At 54.4% G+C, this 20953-nt stretch overlaps 2 protein-coding genes across 4 annotated transcripts in view; both read left to right on the top strand.

Moving 5' to 3' along the window:
• LOC132207929 (utrophin-like) overlaps positions 1-20953 on the top strand; it is a 195639-nt gene that overhangs the window by 126076 nt on the left and 48610 nt on the right. Inside the window, exon 1 of one of the 3 annotated variants that reach the window (XR_009444018.1) lies at positions 17185-17366. The exons of the other annotated variants lie outside the window; for them this stretch is intronic. The gene's annotated coding sequence lies outside the window, so the exon portion shown is untranslated. Of the gene's footprint in view, positions 1-17184; positions 17367-20953 lie in introns of those variants that run through there. 3 annotated transcript variants of the gene reach the window in all.
• Positions 804-8120, top strand: LOC125450238 (complement C5-like). Its single transcript, XM_059643741.1, has 4 exons — positions 804-830; positions 3286-3662; positions 4765-4974; positions 7805-8120. The coding sequence occupies exons 2-4, from the start codon at positions 3657-3659 to the stop codon at positions 7937-7939; spliced, it is 351 nt and encodes a 116-aa protein (XP_059499724.1). The 5' UTR covers positions 804-830; positions 3286-3656; the 3' UTR covers positions 7940-8120.

Raw genomic sequence — 20953 nt, 5'->3', positions numbered from 1 at the left:
GGGTGAGGATGAGGTCGACCAAGTGGAGGAGGGTGGTGGTGGGAGGGGAATGTTCAGCTCTTTGCTCCAGGAAGAAGAGGACAGCCCGAAGAACCTCCCGGTGGGGAATGGATGTGTAAAGGAATTACACGTTCATGGTAAAGAGGACGCAGCTGGAACCGGCAAACTGATGTTTTTAAACCTGCGTAAGATGTCAGAGTATTTCTGGATGTACGTGGGCAGGGCTTGGACCAGGGGACAGAAGATTGAGTCAAGGTCGGAAGAGATGAGTTCTGTGGGGCAGGAACAGGCTGAAACAATGGGTCTGCCAGGACAGTCTCATTTGTGGATTTTTAGGGGGGCGTAGGAGCAACCTGTGGGGAGCTGTGGCCTTTCAGCTTGGAAACAGAGGGGGAAGATCACCGGATAGACCAAGATCAGTTACTGTAGTAGATACAATGGCCCGGTGCGGTCATGGTCCAGGAGAAGTTGGAGGAAGTATCTGAGAGCTGGCGCTCAGCCTCTGCAAGGTACACTTCAGCTCACCACACCACAGCAGCAGCACCTTATCGGCAGGCTTAATAACAAAGTCAGGGTGAGATATGAGTGCGTGGAGGGCAGTCAGTTGGGCAGGACGTAGGTTGGGTTTGGTGCGGGGAACAGAGAAATTGAGGTGATATCACATCGACAGTTCTCAATGAACAGATTGAGTGCACCTGCATCCCCACCTTAACAATTCTGCACTGAGGGGTGCCATTAACTGTATATTTTTCCATTATAGTTGATTTCCCAAAGTGGAGCATCTCACATTTAATGGATTAAAATCCACTTGCCGTTTCTGCAACTGATCTGTATCCTTTTATGACGTCTACACTCATCACGATTCTACCAATCATTCTATTGTCTGCAAACTTGCTAACCCATCCATCTATATTTTCACCTCAGTCATTTTGTATAGACCACAAACGGCAGAGGTCCCAGCACAGATCCCTGCGGAACACCAATCCTCCTGGATCTACAGCCTGAAAAGCACCTTTCCACCACTTGCCTCTGTCTTCTCTGGGCAAGCCAGTTGTGAATCCAAGCATCCAAGCCACCATGGACTCGGTGCATCTTAATTTTCTGGATGATCCGACCATGAGGCACCTTGTTGAAAGTATTGCTGAAATCCATGAAAACAATATCCACTGCTCTACCTTCATTGATCACATTCGTCACCTCCTCAAAAAATTCAGTCAAGTTAGTAAGACGTGACCTGCCCTGCACAAAGCCATGCTGACTGTCCCTAATTAGGCCATGCTGTTCCAAATACAGATAAATACAATCCCTAAGAATTCTCTCCAATAGCTTCCCAATGAACGATGAGAAACTCGCTAGTCGAGTTTCCTGGATTGACCCTATTTCCCTTCTTGAACAGAAGAAGAACATTTAGCAACTTGCTAATCCTCCAGTACCCCTCCAGTGGCTACCAAGGATACAAAGATCTTGCTGAATGCCCCGACAATCTCCTCTCTCACCTCGCTCAAAAACCTTGAGTAGATACCACTGGGTCCTGAGGACTTATCCACCTTAATGCTCTTTCTTGATTTCAAAATGCTGTTATCATATTCGCATGCTCCACACAAATCCCACTATCCTCCATACCCTTCGCCTGAGTGAATAGTGATGCACAGTACTCATTTAGAATCTTGCCCACATCCTCTGCTTCCAAACACAAGTTCCCTCCTTGATCCTGAATGGTCGTACCTTCTTGCTATTTATCCCCTTGTTTTAGATGTATGCACAGAATGCCTTGGGATTTCCTTTAACCCTCCTTGCCAAGGTCATTTCATAGCCTTTCTTTTTCTGCTTTCTTTATGTCGGCCCTGTTCGATTTTAGCTTCGTAAACCTGACATATTTTTGTTTTTCCCTTTTGACGAACTTCACAACCTCCCCAATTATCCAAGGGTCTTTTACCTTGCCATCCTTGTCCTTCCTCCTTCCTGATCCTAAACTCATAAGCAGGCCTTTAAACAATTCCCATATGGCAAATGTGACAGCTCCTCCCAATTAACACACCCCAGCTCCTACCTAAAATTGATATAATTTACTCTTCCCCCAAGGTCCTGACTTATCCTTCTTCATAGCAATCTTAAAATTGAAGGAGTTGTGATCACTATTTCCAAAATGCTTTCCCACCCTTCTCACCAGTTACCTGACCAGGACAAAGTCCAGTATGGCCCATCTTCTATCCACACACTGTGTCAAGAAACTCTCTTGGATAGTCTTAACAAATTCAGCCTCATTTAAACTCTTGTTGTAAGGGAGTCCCAGTCAATACCGGGGAGGTTAAATTCACTGACTGTGACAACTCTGAGTTATTGCATTGTTTCAAAAGCTGCCTACATATTTGTTCCTCAGTGTGTCAGTGGCAACAGGGGAGCAGGCTATTAGTTTAATCTGATCAGAGTGATTGTGTCTATCTTATTTTTCAATGCTACCTCTGTTGCCTCAGTGGGCAAGCCCTCCAGAATGTCCTTTCGAGGTGCAGATGTAACATTTCCCACAGGTTAGGAGTGCACCTCCTTCTTTTATCTTCCCCTCTATCTTGTCTGAAGCAATGAAACCCTGGAACATTGAGCAGCCAGTCCTGTCTCTGTCTCAACCAAGCCTCTGTAATGGCCTCAACATCAGAGTCCCATGTACTGATCCAGGCTCTAAGCTCATCTCCCTTACCTATAATACTCCTTGCACTGAAATAAACATATTTCAGCTTGTTCGTGCCATCATGTTCATGTACCTGTCTCTGACTGCCATTCTTTTCTGATTTATTGGTCCTAGCATGTACCTGCCATCAATTCATCTACTTGCTGACCTGCTGCTCTGGTTCCCAGCTGCCTGCCAGTCTTTAAATCCTCCCAAGTAGCACTAGCAAACCTCCCTGTGAGGGTATTTGTTCCCGTTCAGTTTAGGTGCAACCCATCCCTCTTACACAGGTCACCCCTTGCCCAAGAAGCGGTCGCAATTATCCATGAACCTGAAAGCCTGCCCCCAGTACCAGCTCCTTAACCAATGCATTCATCTCTCACCTATCTTTCTCTGACTTAACTCACTAACATGTGGCACTCGTGGCAACCCATAAATTATTACCCTCTAGGTCCTGCCTTTCAGCCTCTTTGCTAACTCCTTGTACCCAGTCCGGAGGATCACATCCCTCTTTCTACCTACGTCATTGGTACCAATGTGCAGAATGGCCTCTGGCTGCTCACCCTCCCCGTTAAGAATTTGTTGCAACCACTCAGAGATTTCCTTGACCTTGGCACCAGGGAGGCAACACACAGCCCTGGTATCTCAAACGTGGCTACAGAAACTATGCCCCCAACGAATGAGTCTCCAAACCACGATCACTCACTTGGATTTACCTGACCCTGTCCCACAGCAGGGCGGTTTGTACAACGGACCTGGCTACTGCTGATTATATAACCGTTCCAGTTTGGTTTTAGATCAGTGTTAACCTTGATGAAGTGGATAGCCAAGCACCTCAGTGGTCTACAGTACAGGAGAAATAAATTCTGAAGCTCACGGATTCTGTGACAGTCAAAGACAAGCACTGAATTGTTCTAACCTCATTTCCAACACCTGGCCCATAGCCTTGCATGGCTTGGATAACACTTGCACATTTAAAAAAAATGTAAGGATGATGGTAAGGACATGGAATTTTGTGATATGGTCATATTCTCTCTTGTTGGAGCTGATTGCTGCTTAGCACTTGTATGGTGCAAATGTTACTTATCCTTTGTCAGGCCAAGCCTGATAATTGTCCAAGTCTCACTGTATTTTCTCATCGTTGACTTCACTGTTGGAAAAGTCATGAATTCTGCTGGACACCTGGACAATATTCAATGAACATTCATGTCTCCACTTTGGTTCAAGTGAAGACATGACTTCAACCAGTGCAGGTATCCAGTGAATGCCACTGACTCAACTTCCTATAACTCTGCTGAACACCACATTCAATCAGAAGTTGCCTTGGTGGAAATGACAGATTGCAGTTTCCTTCCTTTTCAAGCTCAGGATCTCTCATCATATTTGTGGTAAATCCTGAATGAGGTTGCGAGAAGTGTGGCATGACGAAAAGTGAACTGAGCCTCAGTGTGCAACTGTTTGACAGCACTGTCATCCAGATGTTGCATTACTTTGCTGATGATTGAGAATACATTGAGGTCATAATTGGTCAGGACAATTTGTCTGCCGATTGCGTGATAGGTCATCTTTCTCTGAAATGTGAGTGTTGCAAGTGTTTAAAAATGTACTGGAAAACATTTACTGTTGGTGTGGTGACGTTGGGGCACATTGTTCCAATACAGTTTGTGGGATGCTGCCAGGTGCCATGGCATTTACAGTATCCCGAACATTCAGTCTTGTCATTGCGTGAAATAATTTGAATTGCGTGTAAGTTGAGATCTGTGATGCCTCCTCAGGATGAGCGCAAGAAGATCATCCAGACTGATGCTATGAATGGTTTCATCTGCTCCTTCACCTTTTGCTCATAACATCTTGTAGTAACTCCATGTGGCCTGATGAGAAACTAAAGCTCATCTTGATTCATTTGCATTCGAAGGTGCCTATTTTTCCCAAACAAAAGGACCCATCACTGAGCGGGAAGTATGGAGAATGTTATAGACATCAGTGGTGAGATAATGCTGGATCTTGACCAGCAAAACCATTGTTGTGTTGTTGAAATGCAAACAAAAATCTATATGATGTAAACTTTATTCTCAGCTAATCCCTTTCTCAAATGACAGATTGTGATGTTGGTAACTGGAAAGCCTCCATTGTTGGAGGACGAGAAGCCGTATCTAATTGAAGCAGCACGGGCTTTTGCGATGACTGTGGAAACCACTGCTTATGCCTTGCTTCAAGCATTGTCAAGGAATGATTTTGACTATGCAACACCGATTGCGAGGTGGCTAACGATGCAACAGAACTATGGTGGTGGATTTCACTCGATGCAGGTAAATGCTTGAGATCACAACAACAGGCATTCAGATATTTCCATTGATCATGTTACTAACTGGTGGTTGTTGCAGTTTGCAATCAAACTGGACACTGCATTTTCATCTGCAGGTTTGGTGCATTGGCACAAATTCCAGTTCTTGAATGGTGTTAATCCTTGGTTAAATTCTTACATGCACTTTGCCTGTGCATCAGTTTTCCTTTAGGCATTGTCCTTGAAAACTATCTCTTTCTGCAAGCCTTCACTTACTTGTCATAGGATCATTGAAGGACAGCATAATAGAGTGCTGTGGCAATGGAACAGACCCTTCAGCAAATTGTATGCGCCCTCACAAGATGCAAGTCCCTTACTATTCTAATCACATTTCCCAGCACTCGACCCAGAGCCTTGTATGCCTTGGTATCGCAAATGACCAATCAAAAACTTGTTAAATGTTATCATGGTTTCTGCCTCTACCACCCACACAGTCGGTGCGTTCCACATTCTCACCACAGTTTGGGTGCAAAAACAAGTCAGTTTCCTCGAGAGATAGTAGGAACTTGCCAATTCTGGAGAATCTGAGAGAACAAGGAGTAGAACTGGATGAACACAGCGGGCCAAGCAGCATCAGAGAAGCAAGAAAGCTGACGTTTCGGGTCGACACCCTTCTTCAAATATGGTGGGGGGAGAAGGGGATTCTGAAAAAAATAGGGAGAAGTGGGGAGGCAGATAGAAGATTGGTAAAGGAGAAGTTAGGTGAACTGTCCTGTGCTGTCCACCCACTGTCCCCTGCTCCAGAATCATAGAATAAGAGAATTCTCCAGAATTAGACCATCAGGCCATGAGACATAGGAGTGGAGGTAAGGCCATTCGGCCCATCAAGTCCACTCCGCCATTTAAATCATGGCTGATGGGCATTTCAACACCACTTCCCTGCACTCTCCGCGTAGCCCTTGATTCCTTTTGAGATCAAGAATTTGTCGATCTCTGCCTTGAAGGCGTCCAACATCCCGGCCTCCACTGCACTCTGCGGCAATGAATTCCACAAGCCCACCACTTTCTGCCTGAAGAAATGTCGTCTGATTTCAGTTTTAAATTGACCCCCTCGAATTTTAAGTCTGTGCCCACGGGTCCTCGTCTCCCCTCCTAACGGAAACAACCTCCTAGCGTCCACCTCTTCTAAACCATACATTATCTTGGAAGTTTTTATTGGTTCTCCCCTCAACCTTCAAAACTGTAGTGAGTACAATCCCAGGATCCTTAGCCATTCATCGTAGGTGAAGCCTACCATTCCAGGGATCATCCGTGTGAATTGGACAAGCACTTCATTCCATTGTGTCTGTAACCACTGAAGCCACACTAAGTTCACATTCGGCTCATGTTTTAGCAATAGGCCCGTTGCCTTGAATGTTATTTCATTTTAAGTGCTGTACCAACCCTTTTTCTTTAATGTGAAAAGATTATCCACCACCTCAACTAAAGTCCCAGACAATGAATTCCAAACACCCAGCACCTTCTGGGTGTCTTTTCTTTCCTGAAATTCCTTCTGAGCCTTTTAGCTTAAATGTATGTATCTCTTCCCCCTGGCCCCCCGACCTCCCACCCCATGAATGGTCGTTCTGCTTCCCTCGCCTAGACCCATCAGAATGCAGACCATTTTTTCAGGACCTTCTTCAACCTTCTGTCTTCGGAAGAAAACAAGCCAACCTTATCCAGATAAAACAGTGATGCTGCCTGGCCTGCAGTGTTCCTCCAACTCCACGCTGTGTTATCTCAGACTCCAGCATTGACAGTTCTTGTTATCTCAAACTTATCCAGACTCTCCATCGAGTTAAAATGCTTCACCCCCTCAGAACATCCTGATGAATGTCCTCCACACATGCTCAAATGCAATCACCTCTTTTCGATAATGAAGAGACCATTAGAACATAGAACATTACAGCGCAGTACAGGCCGTTCGGCCCTCGATGTTGTGCCGACCCGTCATACCGATCTGAAGCCCATCTGACCTACACTATTCCATGTACGTCCATATGCTTATCCAATGACGACTCTAATGTACCGAAAGTTGGCGAATCTACTACCGTTGCAGGCAAAACGTTCCATTCCCTGACTACTCTCTGAGTAAAGAAACCACCTCTGACATCTGTCCTATGTCTTTCACCCCTCAATTTAAAGCTATTCTTTCACCCTTCAATTTAAAGCGAGAGCAGAACTGCACTCAGTCCTTCAGCTGGGGCCTAACCAAACTCCTGCACAGCTCTTCAGCCATTTGCTTTCCTAACTGTCCCTTTGAGCTGCCATGCCATGTTCAGCAATCTGTGCACAAGCACCCCAAGATAACACCATTGCTCTGACCTTCCTGGTGTCCTGGCATCCATTGAAAGATTCCTTGCCATGTTAGTTCTTCCAAATTGCATTACCATACACTTATCAGTGTTAACACTCCATCTACCACTGACCTGCCCATTTGACCAATGCATAACTTTGGATTGAACTTGCTGTATTTTCCTGGACCCCACGAGCTTTTACCTTCTTTGCCAGGCTCCCATGTGAGACCCTGTCCAAGTCTTTGCTGAAATCTGTTTTCACTGCATCAATTCCCATCTACACACTCCGTCACCTCTTTGAAAGGATCATCTAGGTTTGTGAGGCATGACCTCCCTCTGACAAAGCTGTGCTGACCGTTGCTGATCAAACCCCGCTTCTTTCCAAGGAAATTAAGCCTGCCGTTCAGAATATTCTCCAATATTTTCCTATCTACTGATGTGATACTCTCCAGACTGTAATACTCTGCTTTATGTTTGTCATGCATTTTGATAAGCGGAACTATGTTACTTGTTCTCCAGGTAATTCTTCTGATTTTAAATTCACCGGATCACCTTACATGTCCCCAGTCTCTGTTAATTCTGCTCAGGAATTGTGTGCCGAAATGCTCCTTCTCACATGTAAAAGGTGATGTGAATTTCTTGTTTAACACCTGACAATTGCTGTCCAGTTCAAACCATACATTTGCCTCTTCATCCCTCATGAGACCTGGTTTTCCCTGGATTTTCTCTTTCGCTCTGAGACACTTGTAGAAGATTTTGAGATTCTCCCTGATCCTAATCCTGGTCACCAGCGTTCTGTTGCCCTCTATTTGTTCTCTTAATTGCTATGACAAGATCCCCCTGCACACCATACATCATCATCATGGTGGTTTCTCGCAGATGTGGATGACAGTCTCCCACTCTCAGGCTGAATCTCCGGGTGGCTGTCCAGACCGATGCAGCTACCGTAGGCTCTGTTGCACTTGGGGCAGAAGGCGGTCTTGGGAAGGGGTGAGGGGGTTGTTGATGTAGCTGCATGGCTTCCGCTGCTTCCAAATCAAACCTCGAGGTGTTGATGCCTTCCCAGGTGCTCCTCAGGCGTCGGACCGTCTTCGGCCGGTGATTCTCGGTGTCTGCAGGAATGTTGCACTTCACCGTTGAGGCCTTGAGTTTATCACCGAGTGCTTCCTCTGCACATCTGGGTCTCGCCTGCTGTTTTGAAGCTGGGATTAGAACATGCGGGGAGTCTCGTGTCAGTCATACAGATGAAGTGTCCAGCCCATTGTGGCTGATCGAGGATGGTCAGTGCCTCAGTGCTGGGGATGTTGGCCTGGTTGACATTAGTGTGTCTACAGGGACTCTGTTGATTTATTCCCTTGATAACTGTTATACACCTCCCTTTTCCTTCTTATCTGATCCAAGAACAAAGAAAATTACAGCCCAGGAACAGGCCCTTCGACCCTCGAATCCTACGCCAATCGAGATCCTCTGTCTAAACCTGTCGTCTATTTTGTCAGGGTCTTTGCTCCCTGCCCATCCATGTACCTGTCCAGGTACATCTCAAAAGACCCTATCGTGTCTGCGTCTTCAAGCTCTGCTGGCAACGCATTCCAGGCACCCACCACCCTCTTCCTAAGGAACTTCCCTTGCATATCCTTGAAACTTTCCTCCTCTCGGTTTGAACTCATGACCCCTTGTAATTGAGTCAATAACTCTGGGGGAAAAAGCTTCTTGCTATCCACCTTGTCTGTATCCCTCATGATTTTGTAGCCCTCAATCAGGTTCCCCCCTCAATCTCCGTCTTTCTCATGAAAATAATCCTAATCTACTCAACCTCTCTTCATAGCTAGCACCCTCCATACCAGGCAACATCCTGGTTAACCTCCTCTGCACCCTCTCCAAAGCATCCACATTCTTTTGGTAATGAGGTGGCCAGAACTGTACGGAGTACTCCAAGTGTGGCCGAACCAAAGTCTTATACAACTGCAAAATGACCTGCCAACACTTGTACTCGATACCCCGTCCGATGAAGGAAAGCACACCATATGCCTTCTTAACCACTCTGTTGACCTGCATTGCCAACTTCATGGAACAATGGACCTGAACACCCAGATCTCCCTGAACATAAATTTTCAGGGAGAGGGGGAAGGCAGATTGAAGATGGACAGAGGGGAAGATAGGTGCAGAGGAGACAGACGAGCAATAAGGAAGGAGAGGAGCAAATATGAAGGAAGGCTAGCTAGTCATATTAGAAATCACAGTGAAAGCTTCTTTCAATACATAAGAAACAAACATGAGGCAAAAGTAGACACTGGGCCGCTCCAAATTGATGCTGGAAGGCTAGTGATGGGAGATAAGGAAGTAGCTGAAGGACTTAATAAGTACTTTGTGTCAGTCTTCACAGTGGAAGACATGAGTAGTATGCCAACAATTAGGGAGAGTCAGGGGGCAAAGTTGAGTATGGTAGGCATTACAAAAGAGCAAGTGCTAGAAAAGCTAAAAAGTCTAAAAATTGCTAAATCTCCTGGCCCCGATGGGCTCCATTGTAGAGTTCTGAGGAAGGTGGCTGAGGAAATAGCAGAGGCTTTGGATGTGATCTTTCAAAAGTCCCAGATGATTAGAAAATTGCTGTTGTAACCCCCTTGTTTAAGAAAGGATCAAGGCAAAAGATGGAAAATTACAGGCCAATTAACCTGACCTCGGTAGTTGATAAAATTCTTGAATCATTGTCAAGGATGAGATTTTGAAATTCCTGGAAGTGCAGGGTCAGATTAGAACAAGTCAGCATGGATTTAGTAAGGGGAGGTCGTGCCTGCCAAACCTGTTAGAATTCTTTGAAGAGGTAACAAGTATGTTAGACCGGGGAAACCCAGTAAATGTTGTCTATCTAGACTTCCAAAAGGCCTTTCATAAGTGTCTCACAGGAGGCTGCTGAGCAAGGTGAGGGCCCATGGTGTTTGAGATGAGCTACTGGCTTGGATTGAGGATTGGCTGTCGAATAGAAGGCAGAGAGTTGGGATAAAAGGCTGTTTTTCGGAATGGCAACCAGTGACGATTGGTGTCGCAGGTTTCGGTGTCGGGGCCGCAGCTGTTCACCTTACGTATTGATGATCTGGATGAAGGGACTGGGGTCATTCTGGCGAAGTTTTCCGATGATACGAAGATAGGTGGACAGGCAGGTAGTAGTGAGGAGGTGGAGAGGCGGCAGAAAGAGTTAGACAGTTTAGGAGAGTGGTCCAGGAAATGACTGATGAAATTCAATGTGAGTAAATGTGGGGTTTTGCACTTTGGTAAGAAGAATACAGGCATGGACTATTTTCTAAATGGTGAGAAAATTCGTAAAGCTCAAGTACAAAGGAATCTAGAAGTGTTGGTCCAGGATTCTCTAAAGGTTAACTTGCAGGTAGAGTCCGTAATTAAGAAAGTGAATGTAATGTTGTCCTTTATCGGAAGAGGGTTGGAATATAAAAGCAGCGATGTGCTTCTGAGGCTTTATAAAGCTCTAGTTAAGCTCCATTTAGAATACCGTGTCCAATTTTGAGCCCCACAGCTCAGAAAGGACATACTAGCCCTGGAGCGTGTCCAGCGGAGATTCACACGGAATATCCCTGAAGTGGTAGGTTTGACATACGATGAACGGCTAAGGATCCTGGGATTGTACTCATCAGAGTTTCGAAGGGTGAGGGGAGATCTAATAGAAACTTACAACATAATGTCTGCCTTGGAAGGGGTGGACGCTAGGAAGTTGTTTCCGTGAGGCCGGGAGACGAGGACCCATGGGCACAGCCTTAAAATTAGAGGGGGTAAATTTCAAACGGAAATGAGATGACATTTGTAAAGCCAGAGAGTGGCGGGCTTGTGGAAATCATTGCCACGGAGTGCAGTCGGGGCCAGGACGTTGGATGCCTTCAAGGCAGAGATTGACAAATTCTTGATCTCACGAGGAATCAAGGGCAACGGGGAGAGTTCAGGGAAGTGGAGTTGAAATGCCCCTGAGCCATGATTTAAATGGTGGAGTGGACTTGATGGGCCGAATGGCCCTACTTCCACTCCGATGTCTTCTGGTCTTAAGTAAAAGGGGCGGACATGAAGCCAGTAGAGGTGAGTGTGGGTGTGGAGGTAGGGAGGGGATAGGTCAGTCTGGGGAGGGCGGACAGGTCAAGGGGGCGGGAAGAGGTTAGTCGGTAGGGAATGGGGGTTTGGCTTGAGCTGGGAGGAAGGGAATCGGTAAGAGGAAGAACAGATTAGGGGACGAGTTGGGCTGGTTTTGGGATGCAGTGGTGGGAGGGGAGATTTTGGAGCTTGTGAAATCCACGTTGATAGCATTGGTCTGCAGAGCTCCCAAGGCTCAGTTAAGGAAGGACAATAAACACTGGTCAGTCAGTCATACATCCAGCAAAAAAAGTTTATTTTTTTCAAAAAATAGGATGCATCTGTTAATCAAGTGGCAAAGCATTATCGAGTTTTGAGAAGATTTGTAGCTCAGGGTTGAGGTTCTGGATGTAAGATTGCTCACTGAGCTGGAAGGTTAGTTTGCAGACATTTCGGCACCATTCCAGGTAAAATCATCAGTGAGCATCCGGAGTTAGGTCCCGCCTTCTCTTTAAGTGTTCCAGTTTCCTTGGGTTGGTGATGTCATTTCCGGTTCCTTTTCTCAGAGGATGGGAGATGGATTTGGCGCCAACGTGTTCTCCCGAGTGTAGTTCGTGTGTGGCATGAACTGCCAGAGGAGTGACAGAGGCTGTTATACTCACAGTATTTAGAAGTCACCTGCAGGGACACATGAATAGGAAGGGGCTGGAGGGATATGGGCGACAGGCTGGCAAACAGAACTAGTCAGTTACGGTATCTGGTCGGCCTGGAGGAGTTGGACTGAAGAGTCTGTTTCCCTGCTGTACAACTCGACGACTCTGTCTCTCTCTCTCCCATTTTCTCCAAACCCACCCCCCACCACACACACACAATCTCTGTCTCTCCATCTCTCTGTGTGTGCCTCACTCTATGTCTCTGTCTCTCTCTGTCGTCTTGTCTCTGCCACCTCGCTGTGCACTTCTGTCTCTCTCCTCTCTCCGCTTTCACTCTGTCTCTTTGGTCTCTGTGTGCGCCCCTCTCTCTCTCTCGTCTTGTATCTGGCTCCGTCTGTGTGTGCTTCTGCCGTTCTCTCTCCCCTGTCTCCTTGTCTCTCCGTCTCTCCCTGTGAACCTCTCTCTGTCCTCTCTCCCCCGCCCCTCTGTCTCTCTCTTCCTCTCTATCCGAGCCTCTCCACCCGCTCAGCAGGGAGCGTTGTGAGTTTTTTGAACGAAGTTTAAAAATCTCTATTTAAACCCAACCCATCCGCAATCAGACTGCATTTCTAATCCCCTCTCTCTCTCACTCACACACACACACACACACACAGAGAGAGTCTGTCTCTTTCTCCCTCTCAGTCAATCCCCTTCCTCTCCTGTTCCGACTCACGCCTTTCCCCCCCCTCCCTCGGCGACGAGTCCGCTGTCTGGATCCCTTTTCCCGGGAGGGTTCTGAGGACCCAGCTGTTCGGCAACGGGGATCATCGCACCACGCTCCCGTACCCCTACAACCTCCTGTTCTCCAGCGGCCTCCAGCATGACCACCGGGCTGGGAGCAGGCATCCGGGCTGCTGGAGCGCTCGCTGCTCAGTGGCTCGGCCCTGTGCCGGGAGCGGGGATCCGAGGGGGGAGAAGGCCTCTTCGCCCGGCGCCTGGGCACAGCTGCCTGGCACTGAGCCCGCGCTCCCCGAGCACCCGGCCGCAGGTCCGCGACGCCTTCCGTAGCTGAGCAGCCGACAACTATCTCCTACTGCAAGGTAAGCTGGGGGTGGTGGTTTGGGGTGAAGGGAGGATTGGGGACATGAGCACAGTCCCTGTTTCACATCCTGCGCCGCTCCTATCCCAAAGCGAGGGGTTGGGAATGGATGTTTTGGGGGTGAGAATTCCCCTCCCCGGGTGAGGGGAAGGCTGGGGACATTGGGAGGGTGTCTATTATCCAGCCTTGCGCGGGTTTCCGTAGCCGACCAGCCTGCAGCTCTCGTACTACATGGTAAAGGGAAGGAGGCGGATGGGATGGGGTCGGGGTTGGATGATTGCCGTCCTGGAAGTGAGTGGACAAGGGGAGAGTCACTATTGTACAGCCCAGTGACTGAGTGGCCGACAGCTACTGCAAAAGGGTCGGATTAGGAGAGGGGTGTTGTAGGGAGGTTTGGGGTCACGGGCAGCGCCGCTTTCTGCAGCCGAACAGCCATCGCCACAAGATTGGATGGGAGGGGGTGTTTTCGGAGCGAAGGGATGCCACCTCCCCCTGCCGCTGTGGGAAGTAGGATCTTTATCGCACAGCCCTCCGTAGTCGAATAGCACCCCGGCGACAAGGTGAGAAGACAGGAGGGGCTCCCGGGGATGAGGGAAGGACACAACCACTGTCAGTATAAGGTTAGGGGGTGATCATACCCCTTCCAGGGGCTGAGGGGAGCTCCTGATGCCAAGCGAACAGCCGAGATGGAGCCGCAGCTCTCCGACCTCAAGGGGACCCTGTCTCAGAGGCTGGAGCATTTCTAGCCAGAGCTCTGAGGGAAAGGGTCATCGCACCCAAAACGCTACCTCGGGACTTTTTCTTCACAGATGCTGAGCATTTCCAGCAACTTGTGTTTGCATTTCTACCCGGAGGTGGGTTTGTGGAGAGACACCATGGGACGGGAATGGGTGTGGGGTTTGATGGGGCAGTCACAGAGACTGTCGAGAGAGAGAGAGGCAACCCCTGCGTCAGGGTTTGGAAAATCTCCGGCATTTCTTCATTTCTCTCTCAGCCGAAGGCGCTGCGTGCTTTGGTTTCCTTTCCTCTTGTACTCTCTCCCCCTGTGAATAAAGCCAGAGTGAGTTTGTGGGCGGAGAGAGAGAGAGAAGGGACAGAAAGATGGAAATAAGGGAACATGACAAGGGAGTGAAATTAGAGCCAGCAGAGGTGAGAGAGGGGGTGAGAATCAGAGGGAGGGAGGAAGAGCAAGAAAACACAAACAAAGGAGAATGGGGGGTAACAAGGTGTTGATGTGGATGAACACAGCAGGACAAGCAGCATCAGAGACTCAGGGAAGCTGATGTCAGAGATGATGGGAACTGCAGATGCTGGAGAATCCAAGATAATAAAATGTGAGGCTGGATGAACACAGCAGACCAAGCAGCATCTCAGGAGCACAAAAGCTGACGTTTCGGGCCGAGACCCTTCATCAGAGAGGGGGATGGGGTGAGGGTTCTGGAATAAATAGGGAGAGAGGGGGAGGCGGACCGAAGATGGAGAGAAAAGAAGATAGGTGGAGAGAGTATAGGTTGGGAGGTAGGGAGGGGATAGGTCAGTCCCGGGAAGTCGGACAGGTCAAGGAGGTGGGATGAGGTTAGTAGATAGATGGGGGTGCGGCTTGGGGTGGGAGGAAGGGATGGGTGAGAGGAAGAACAGGTTAGGGAGGCAGAGACAGGTTGGACTGGTTTTGGGATGCAGTGGGTGGAGGGGAAGAGCTGGGCTGGTTGTGTGGTGCAGTGGGGGGAGGGGAAGAACTGGGCTGGTTTAGGGATGCGGTGGGGGAAGGGGAGATTTTGAAACTGGTGAAGTCCACATTGATACCATATGGCTGCAGGGTTCCCAGGCGGAATATGAGTTGCTGTTCCTGCAACCTTCGGGTGGCTGGTATCATTGTGGCACTGCAGGAGGCCCATGATGGACATGTCATCTAAAGAATGGGAGGGGGAGTGGAAATGGTTTGCGACTGGGAGGTGCAGTTGTTTGTTGCGAACTGAGCGGAGGTGTTCTGCAAAGTGGTCCCCACGCCTCCGCTTGGTTTCCCCAATGTAGAGGAAGCCACACCGGGTACAGTGGATGCAGTATACCACATTGGCAGATGTGCAGGTGAACCTCTGCTTAATGTGGAATGTCATCTTGGGGCCTGGGATAGGGGTGAGGGAGGTGGTGTGGGGGCAAGTGTAGCATTTCCTGCGGTTGCAGGGGAAGGTTCCGGGTGTGGTGGGGTTGGAGGGCAGTGTGGAGCAAACAAGGGAGTCATGGAGAGAGTGGTCTGTCCAGAAGGCAGACAGGGGTGGGGATGGAAAAATGTCTTGGGTGGCGGGGTCGGATTGTAGATGGCGGAAGTGTGGGAGGATGATGCGTTGTATCCGGAGGTTGGTGGGGTGGTGTGTGAGAACGAGGGGTATCCTCTTTGGGCGGTTGTGGCGGGGGCGGGGTGTGAGGGATGTGTTGCGGGAAATACGGGAGACGCGGTCACGGGCGTTCTCGATCACTGTGGGGGGAAAGTTGCGGTCCTTGAAGAACTTGGACATCTGGGATGTGCGGGAGTGGAATGTCTTATTGTGGGAGCAGATGCGGCGGAGGCGGAGGAATTGGGAATATGGGATGGAATTTTTGCAGGAGGGTGGGTGGGAGGAGGTGTATTCTAGGTAGCTGTGGGAGTCGGTGGGCTTGAAATGGACATCAGTTACAAGCTGGTTGCCTGAGATGGAGACTGAGAGGTCCAGGAAGGTGAGGGATGTGCTGGAGATGGCCCAGGTGAACTGAAGGTTGGGGTGGAAGGTGTTGGTGAAGTGGATGAACTGTTCGAGCTCCTCTGGGCAGCAAGAGGCGGCGCCGATACAGTCATCAATGTACCGGAGGAAGAGGTGGGGTTTGGGTCCTGTGTAGGTGCGGAAGAGGGACTGTTCCACGTAACCTACAAAGAGGCAGGCATAGCTGGGGCCCATGCGGCTGCCCATGGCCACCCCCTTAGTCTGTAGGAAGTGGGAGGAGTCAAAAGAGAAGTTGTTGAGGGTGAGGACGAGTTCGGCTAGGCCGATGAGGGTGTCGGGGGAGGGGGACTGGTCGGGCCTGCGGGACAGGAAGAAGCGGAGGGCCTGGAGGCCATCTGCATGCAGAATGCAGGTGTATAGGGACTGGACGTCCATGGTGAAGATGAGGTGTTGGGGGCCAGGGAATTTGACATCCTGGAGGAGGTGGAGGGCGTGGGTGGTGTCACGGACGTAGGTAGGGAGTTCCTGGACCAAAGGGGAGAAAATGGAGTCCAGATAGGTGGAGATGAGTTCGGTGGGGCAGGAACAGGCTGAGACGATGGGTCGACCAGGGCAGGCAGGTTTGTGGATTTTGGGAAGGAGATAGAAACGGGCCATGCGGGGTTGGGGAACAATGAGGTTGGAGACTGTGGGTGGGAGGTCCCCAGAGGTGATGAGGTCATGAATGGTGTTGGAGATGATGGTTTGGTGCTCGGGTGTGGGGTCATGAGCGAGGGGGCAGTAGGAGGTGGTGTCGGAGCGTTGGCATCCGGCCTCGTCGATGTAGAGGTCAGTGCGCCATACTACCACTACGCCACCGTTGTCTGCGGGTTTGATGGTGAGGTTGGGGTTGGAGCGGAGGGCTGCCCGTTCTTCAGGGGAGATGTTGGAGTGGGTGAGAGGGGTGAAGAGATTGAGGCGGTTAATGTCTCGACGGCAGTTGGAGATGAAGAGGTCGTGGGAGGTTAGGAGGCCTGGGGGTGGTGTCCAGGAGGAGGACTTGTGTTGGAAGAGGGTGAAGGGGTCAGTGGAGGGAGTTTTAGCCTCCCGGTTGAAGAAGTAGGCGTGGATGCGAAGATGGCGGAAAAACTGCTCTATGTCCAATCGTGAATGGTATTGGTTGATTTGTGGTTGGACGGGGACAAAGGTGAGCCCCTTACTGAGGACTGACCGTTCGTCCTTCAGTCAGTGGGAGATCTGGGGAGACGGTGAACATGCGGCAGGGCCGGGTGTGGCTGTCTCCTTTGGGCTTGCTGGCTGTGGAGGCTGTGGGCGGAGCGATGAGGTCGTCGGCCGTGGGCGGGGTTCCGTCGGCGTCGGCCGTGGGCGCGGTTCCGTCGGCCGTGGGCGGGGTTCCGTCGGCGGTTGGAGGATCGTGGGAGGCGGCAGCAGCTGCGGTGAGGGTGGTGCGTGAGGTGTTGTACCTGGAAGTGGAGGTGGTGACTGCAGCAGCGGTTCCGGAAGTGGTGTCGCCGGCGGAGGCGGGTGTGACGTCATCGGTGGGGTCTCCGGCCGTGTCTTCATGGTCAATGGCGGCGGGGCAGGTACAGACTTGGGATTTGGGAGGCGCAGGAGTCCTCTTGTGGGTGGCAGGGGCCCGTGAGTTGGTTGTACTTACGATTTTTGGTGTCCAGTAAAGCTGAGTGGAACTGGGTGTTCAGTCTGTGGAACCTGCGGCGGATAAAAAACAGCAGGGGTCATGTGCAGGTCTGGGAGAGGGAGGCTCTGAGCTGGGGCAGGCTGGATTGCAGTGTGTGGAGGTGCTGGCGCATGGCTGCGAGTGTCTGTTTCAGGAGTCGCAGGGAGAAACGCTTATCTAGGGTCTGAATATTCTGGGTGTCGAGGTGATGTCAGCCTGTCTACTGTGTTCATTTCCCTTCCTCCTTACGCCCCCGCCCCGTCCTGCTCCCTTCCCCCCCGCCCCGTCCTGCTCCCTTCCCCCCCCCCACCCCGTCCTGCTCCCTTCCCCCCCCCACCCCGTCCTGCTCCCTTCCCCCCCCCACCCCGTCCTGCTCCCTTCCCCCCCCCCCCCGTCCTGCTCCCTTCCCCCCCCCCCGTCCTGCTCCCTTCCCCCCCCCCCCGTCCTGCTCCCTTCCCCCCCCCCCCGTCCTGCTCCCTTCCCCCCCCCCCCGTCCTGCTCCCTTCCCCCCCCCCCCCGTCCTGCTCCCTTCCCCCCCCCCGTCCTGCTCCCTTCCCCCCCCCCGTCCTGCTCCCTTCCCCCCCCCCCCGTCCTGCTCCCTTCCCCCCCCCCCCGTCCTGCTCCCTTCCCCCCCCCCCCCCGTCCTGCTCCCTTCCCCCCCCCCCCGTCCTGCTCCCTTCCCCCCCCCCCCCCGTCCTGCTCCCTTCCCCCACCCCCCCGTCCTGCTCCCTTCCCCCACCCCCGTCCTGCTCCCTTCCCCCCACCCCCGTCCTGCTCCCTTCCCCCCCCCCCCGTCCTGCTCCCTTCCCCCCCCCCCCCCGTCCTGCTCCCTTCCCCCACCCCCCCGTCCTGCTCCCTTCCCCCACCCCCCCGTCCTGCTCCCTTCCCCCACCCCCCGTCCTGCTCCCTTCCCCCACCCCCCCGTCCTGCTCCCTTCCCCCACCCCCCCGTCCTGCTCCCTTCCCCCACCCCCCCGTCCTGCTCCCTTCCCCCCCCCCCGTCCTGCTCCCTTCCCCCCCCCCCCGTCCTGCTCCCTTCCCCCCCCCCCCCCGTCCTGCTCCCTTCCCCCCCCCCCCCGTCCTGCTCCCGTCCCCCCCCCCCCGTCCTGCTCCCGTCCCCCCCCCCGTCCTGCTCCCGTCCCCCCCCCCCGTCCTGCTCCCGTCCCCCCCCCCCCCCGTCCTGCTCCCGTCCCCCCCCCCCCCCCGTCCTGCTCCCGTCCCCCCCCCCCCCCCGTCCTGCTCCCGTCCCCCCCCCCCCCCCGTCCTGCTCCCGTCTGCTCCCTCCCCCCCCCCGTCCTGCTCCCGTCTGCCTCCCTTCCCCCCCCCCCTTGTCCTGCTCCCTTCCCCCCCCGCCTTGTCCCGCTCCCCCCTCGTGCCGCGCCCTTCTCCCCCCACCTCGTGCCGCGCCCTTCTCCCCCCACCTCGTGCCGCGCCCTTCTCCCCCCACCTCGTGCCGCGCCCTTCTCCCCCCACCTCGTGCCGCGCCCTTCTCCCCCCACCTCGTGCCGCGCCCTTCTCCCCCCACCTCGTGCCGCGCCCTTCTCCCCCCACCTCGTGCCGCGCCCTTCTCCCCCCACCTCGTGCCGCGCCCTTCTCCCCCCACCTCGTGCCGCGCCCTTCTCCCCCACCTCGTGCCGCCCTTCTCCCCCACCTCGTGCCGCGCCCTTCTCCCCCCACCTCGTGCCGCGCCCTTCTCCCCCCACCTCGTGCCGCGCCCTTCTCCCCCACCTCGTGCCGCGCCCTTCTCCCCCCACCTCGTGCCGCGCCCTTCTCCCCCCACCTCGTGCCGCGCCCTTCTCCCCCCACCTCGTGCCGCGCCCTTCTCCCCCCACCTCGTGCCGCGCCCTTCTCCCCCCACCTCGTGCCGCGCCCTTCTCCCCCCACCTCGTGCCGCGCCTTCTCCCCCACCTCGTGCCGCGCCCTTCTCCCCCCCACCTCGTGCCGCGCCCTTCTCCCCCCACCTCGTGCCGCGCCCTTCTCCCCCCACCTCGTGCCGCGCCGTCTCCCCCCACCTCGTGCCGCGCCCGTCTCCCCCCACCTCGTGCCGCGCCCGTCTCCCCCCACCTCGTGCCGCGCCCGTCTCCCCCCACCTCGTGCCGCGCCCGTCTCCCCCCACCTCGTGCCGCGCCCGTCTCCCCCCACCTCGTGCCGCGCCCGTCTCCCCCCACCTCGTGCCGCGCCCGTCTCCCCCCACCTCGTGCCGCGCCCGTCTCCCCCCACCTCGTGCCGCGCCCGTCTCCCCCCACCTCGTGCCGCGCCCGTCTCCCCCCACCTCGTGCCGCGCCCGTCTCCCCCCACCTCGTGCCGCGCCCGTCTCCCCCCACCTCGTGCCGCGCCCGTCTCCCCCCACCTCGTGCCGCGCCCGTCTCCCCCCCTCGGCGCCCGTCTCCCCCACCTCGTGCCGCGCCCGTCTCCCCCACCTCGTGCCGCGCCCGTCTCCCCCCACCTCGTGCCGCGCCCGTCTCCCCCCCACCTCGTGCCGCGCCCGTCTCCCCCCACCTCGTGCCGCGCCCGTCTCCCCCCACCTCGTGCCGCGCCCGTCTCCCCCCACCTCGTGCCGCGCCCGTCTCCCCCCACCTCGTGCCGCGCCCGTCTCCCCCCACCTCGTGCCGCGCCCGTCTCCCCCCACCTCGTGCCGCGCCCGTCTCCCCCCCCACCTCGTGCCGCGCCCGTCTCCCCCCACCTCGTGCCGCGCCCGTCTCCCCCCACCTCGTGCCGCGCCCGTCTCCCCCCACCTCGTGCCGCGCCGTCTCCCCCCACCTCGTGCCGCGCCCGTCTCCCCCCACCTCGTGCCGCGCCCGTCTCCCCCACCTCGTGCCGCGCCCGTCTCCCCCCACCTCGTGCCGCGCCCGTCTCCCCCCACCTCGTGCCGCGCCCGTCTCCCCCCACCTCGTGCCGCGCCCGTCTCCCCCCACCTCGTGCCGCGCCCGTCTCCCCCCACCTCGTGCCGCGCCCGTCTCCCCCACCTCGTGCCGCGCCCGTCTCCCCCCACCTCGTGCCGCGCCCGTCTCCCCCCACCTCGTGCCGCGCCCGTCTCCCCCCACCTCGTGCCGCGCCCGTCTCCCCCCACCTCGTGCCGCGCCCGTCTCCCCCCACCTCGTGCCGCGCCCGTCTCCCCCCACCTCGTGCCGCGCCCGTCTCCCCCCACCTCGTGCCGCGCCCGTCTCCCCCCACCTCGTGCCGCGCCCGTCTCCCCCCACCTCGTGCCGCGCCCGTCTCCCCCCACCTCGTGCCGCGCCCGTCTCCCCCCACCTCGTGCCGCGCCCGTCTCCCCCCACCTCGTGCCGCGCCCGTCTCCCCCCACCTCGTGCCGCGCCCGTCTCCCCCACCTCGTGCCGCGCCCGTCTCCCCCCACCTCGTGCCGCGCCCGTCTCCCCCCACCTCGTGCCGCGCCCGTCTCCCCCCACCTCGTGCCGCGCCCGTCTCCCCCACCTCGTGCCGCGCCCGTCTCCCCCCCACCTCGTGCCGCGCCCGTCTCCCCCACCTCGTGCCG

Source organism: Stegostoma tigrinum, unplaced genomic scaffold (assembly GCF_030684315.1).
Source record: "Stegostoma tigrinum isolate sSteTig4 unplaced genomic scaffold, sSteTig4.hap1 scaffold_212, whole genome shotgun sequence".
Classification (NCBI taxonomy): domain Eukaryota; kingdom Metazoa; phylum Chordata; class Chondrichthyes; order Orectolobiformes; family Stegostomatidae; genus Stegostoma; species Stegostoma tigrinum.
Note: the sequence above shows the minus strand (reverse complement) of the source record. Positions and strands in the feature narration are given on the sequence as shown.

What these genes read in the sequence shown, in the direction of transcription:
- LOC125450238 (XM_059643741.1), top strand. An exon ending in GTGGATTTCACTCGATGCAG is followed by an intron (nt 4,975 to 7,804) that starts GTAAATGCTTGA and finishes CTTGTTCTCCAG; the next exon opens with GTAATTCTTCTGATTTTAAA.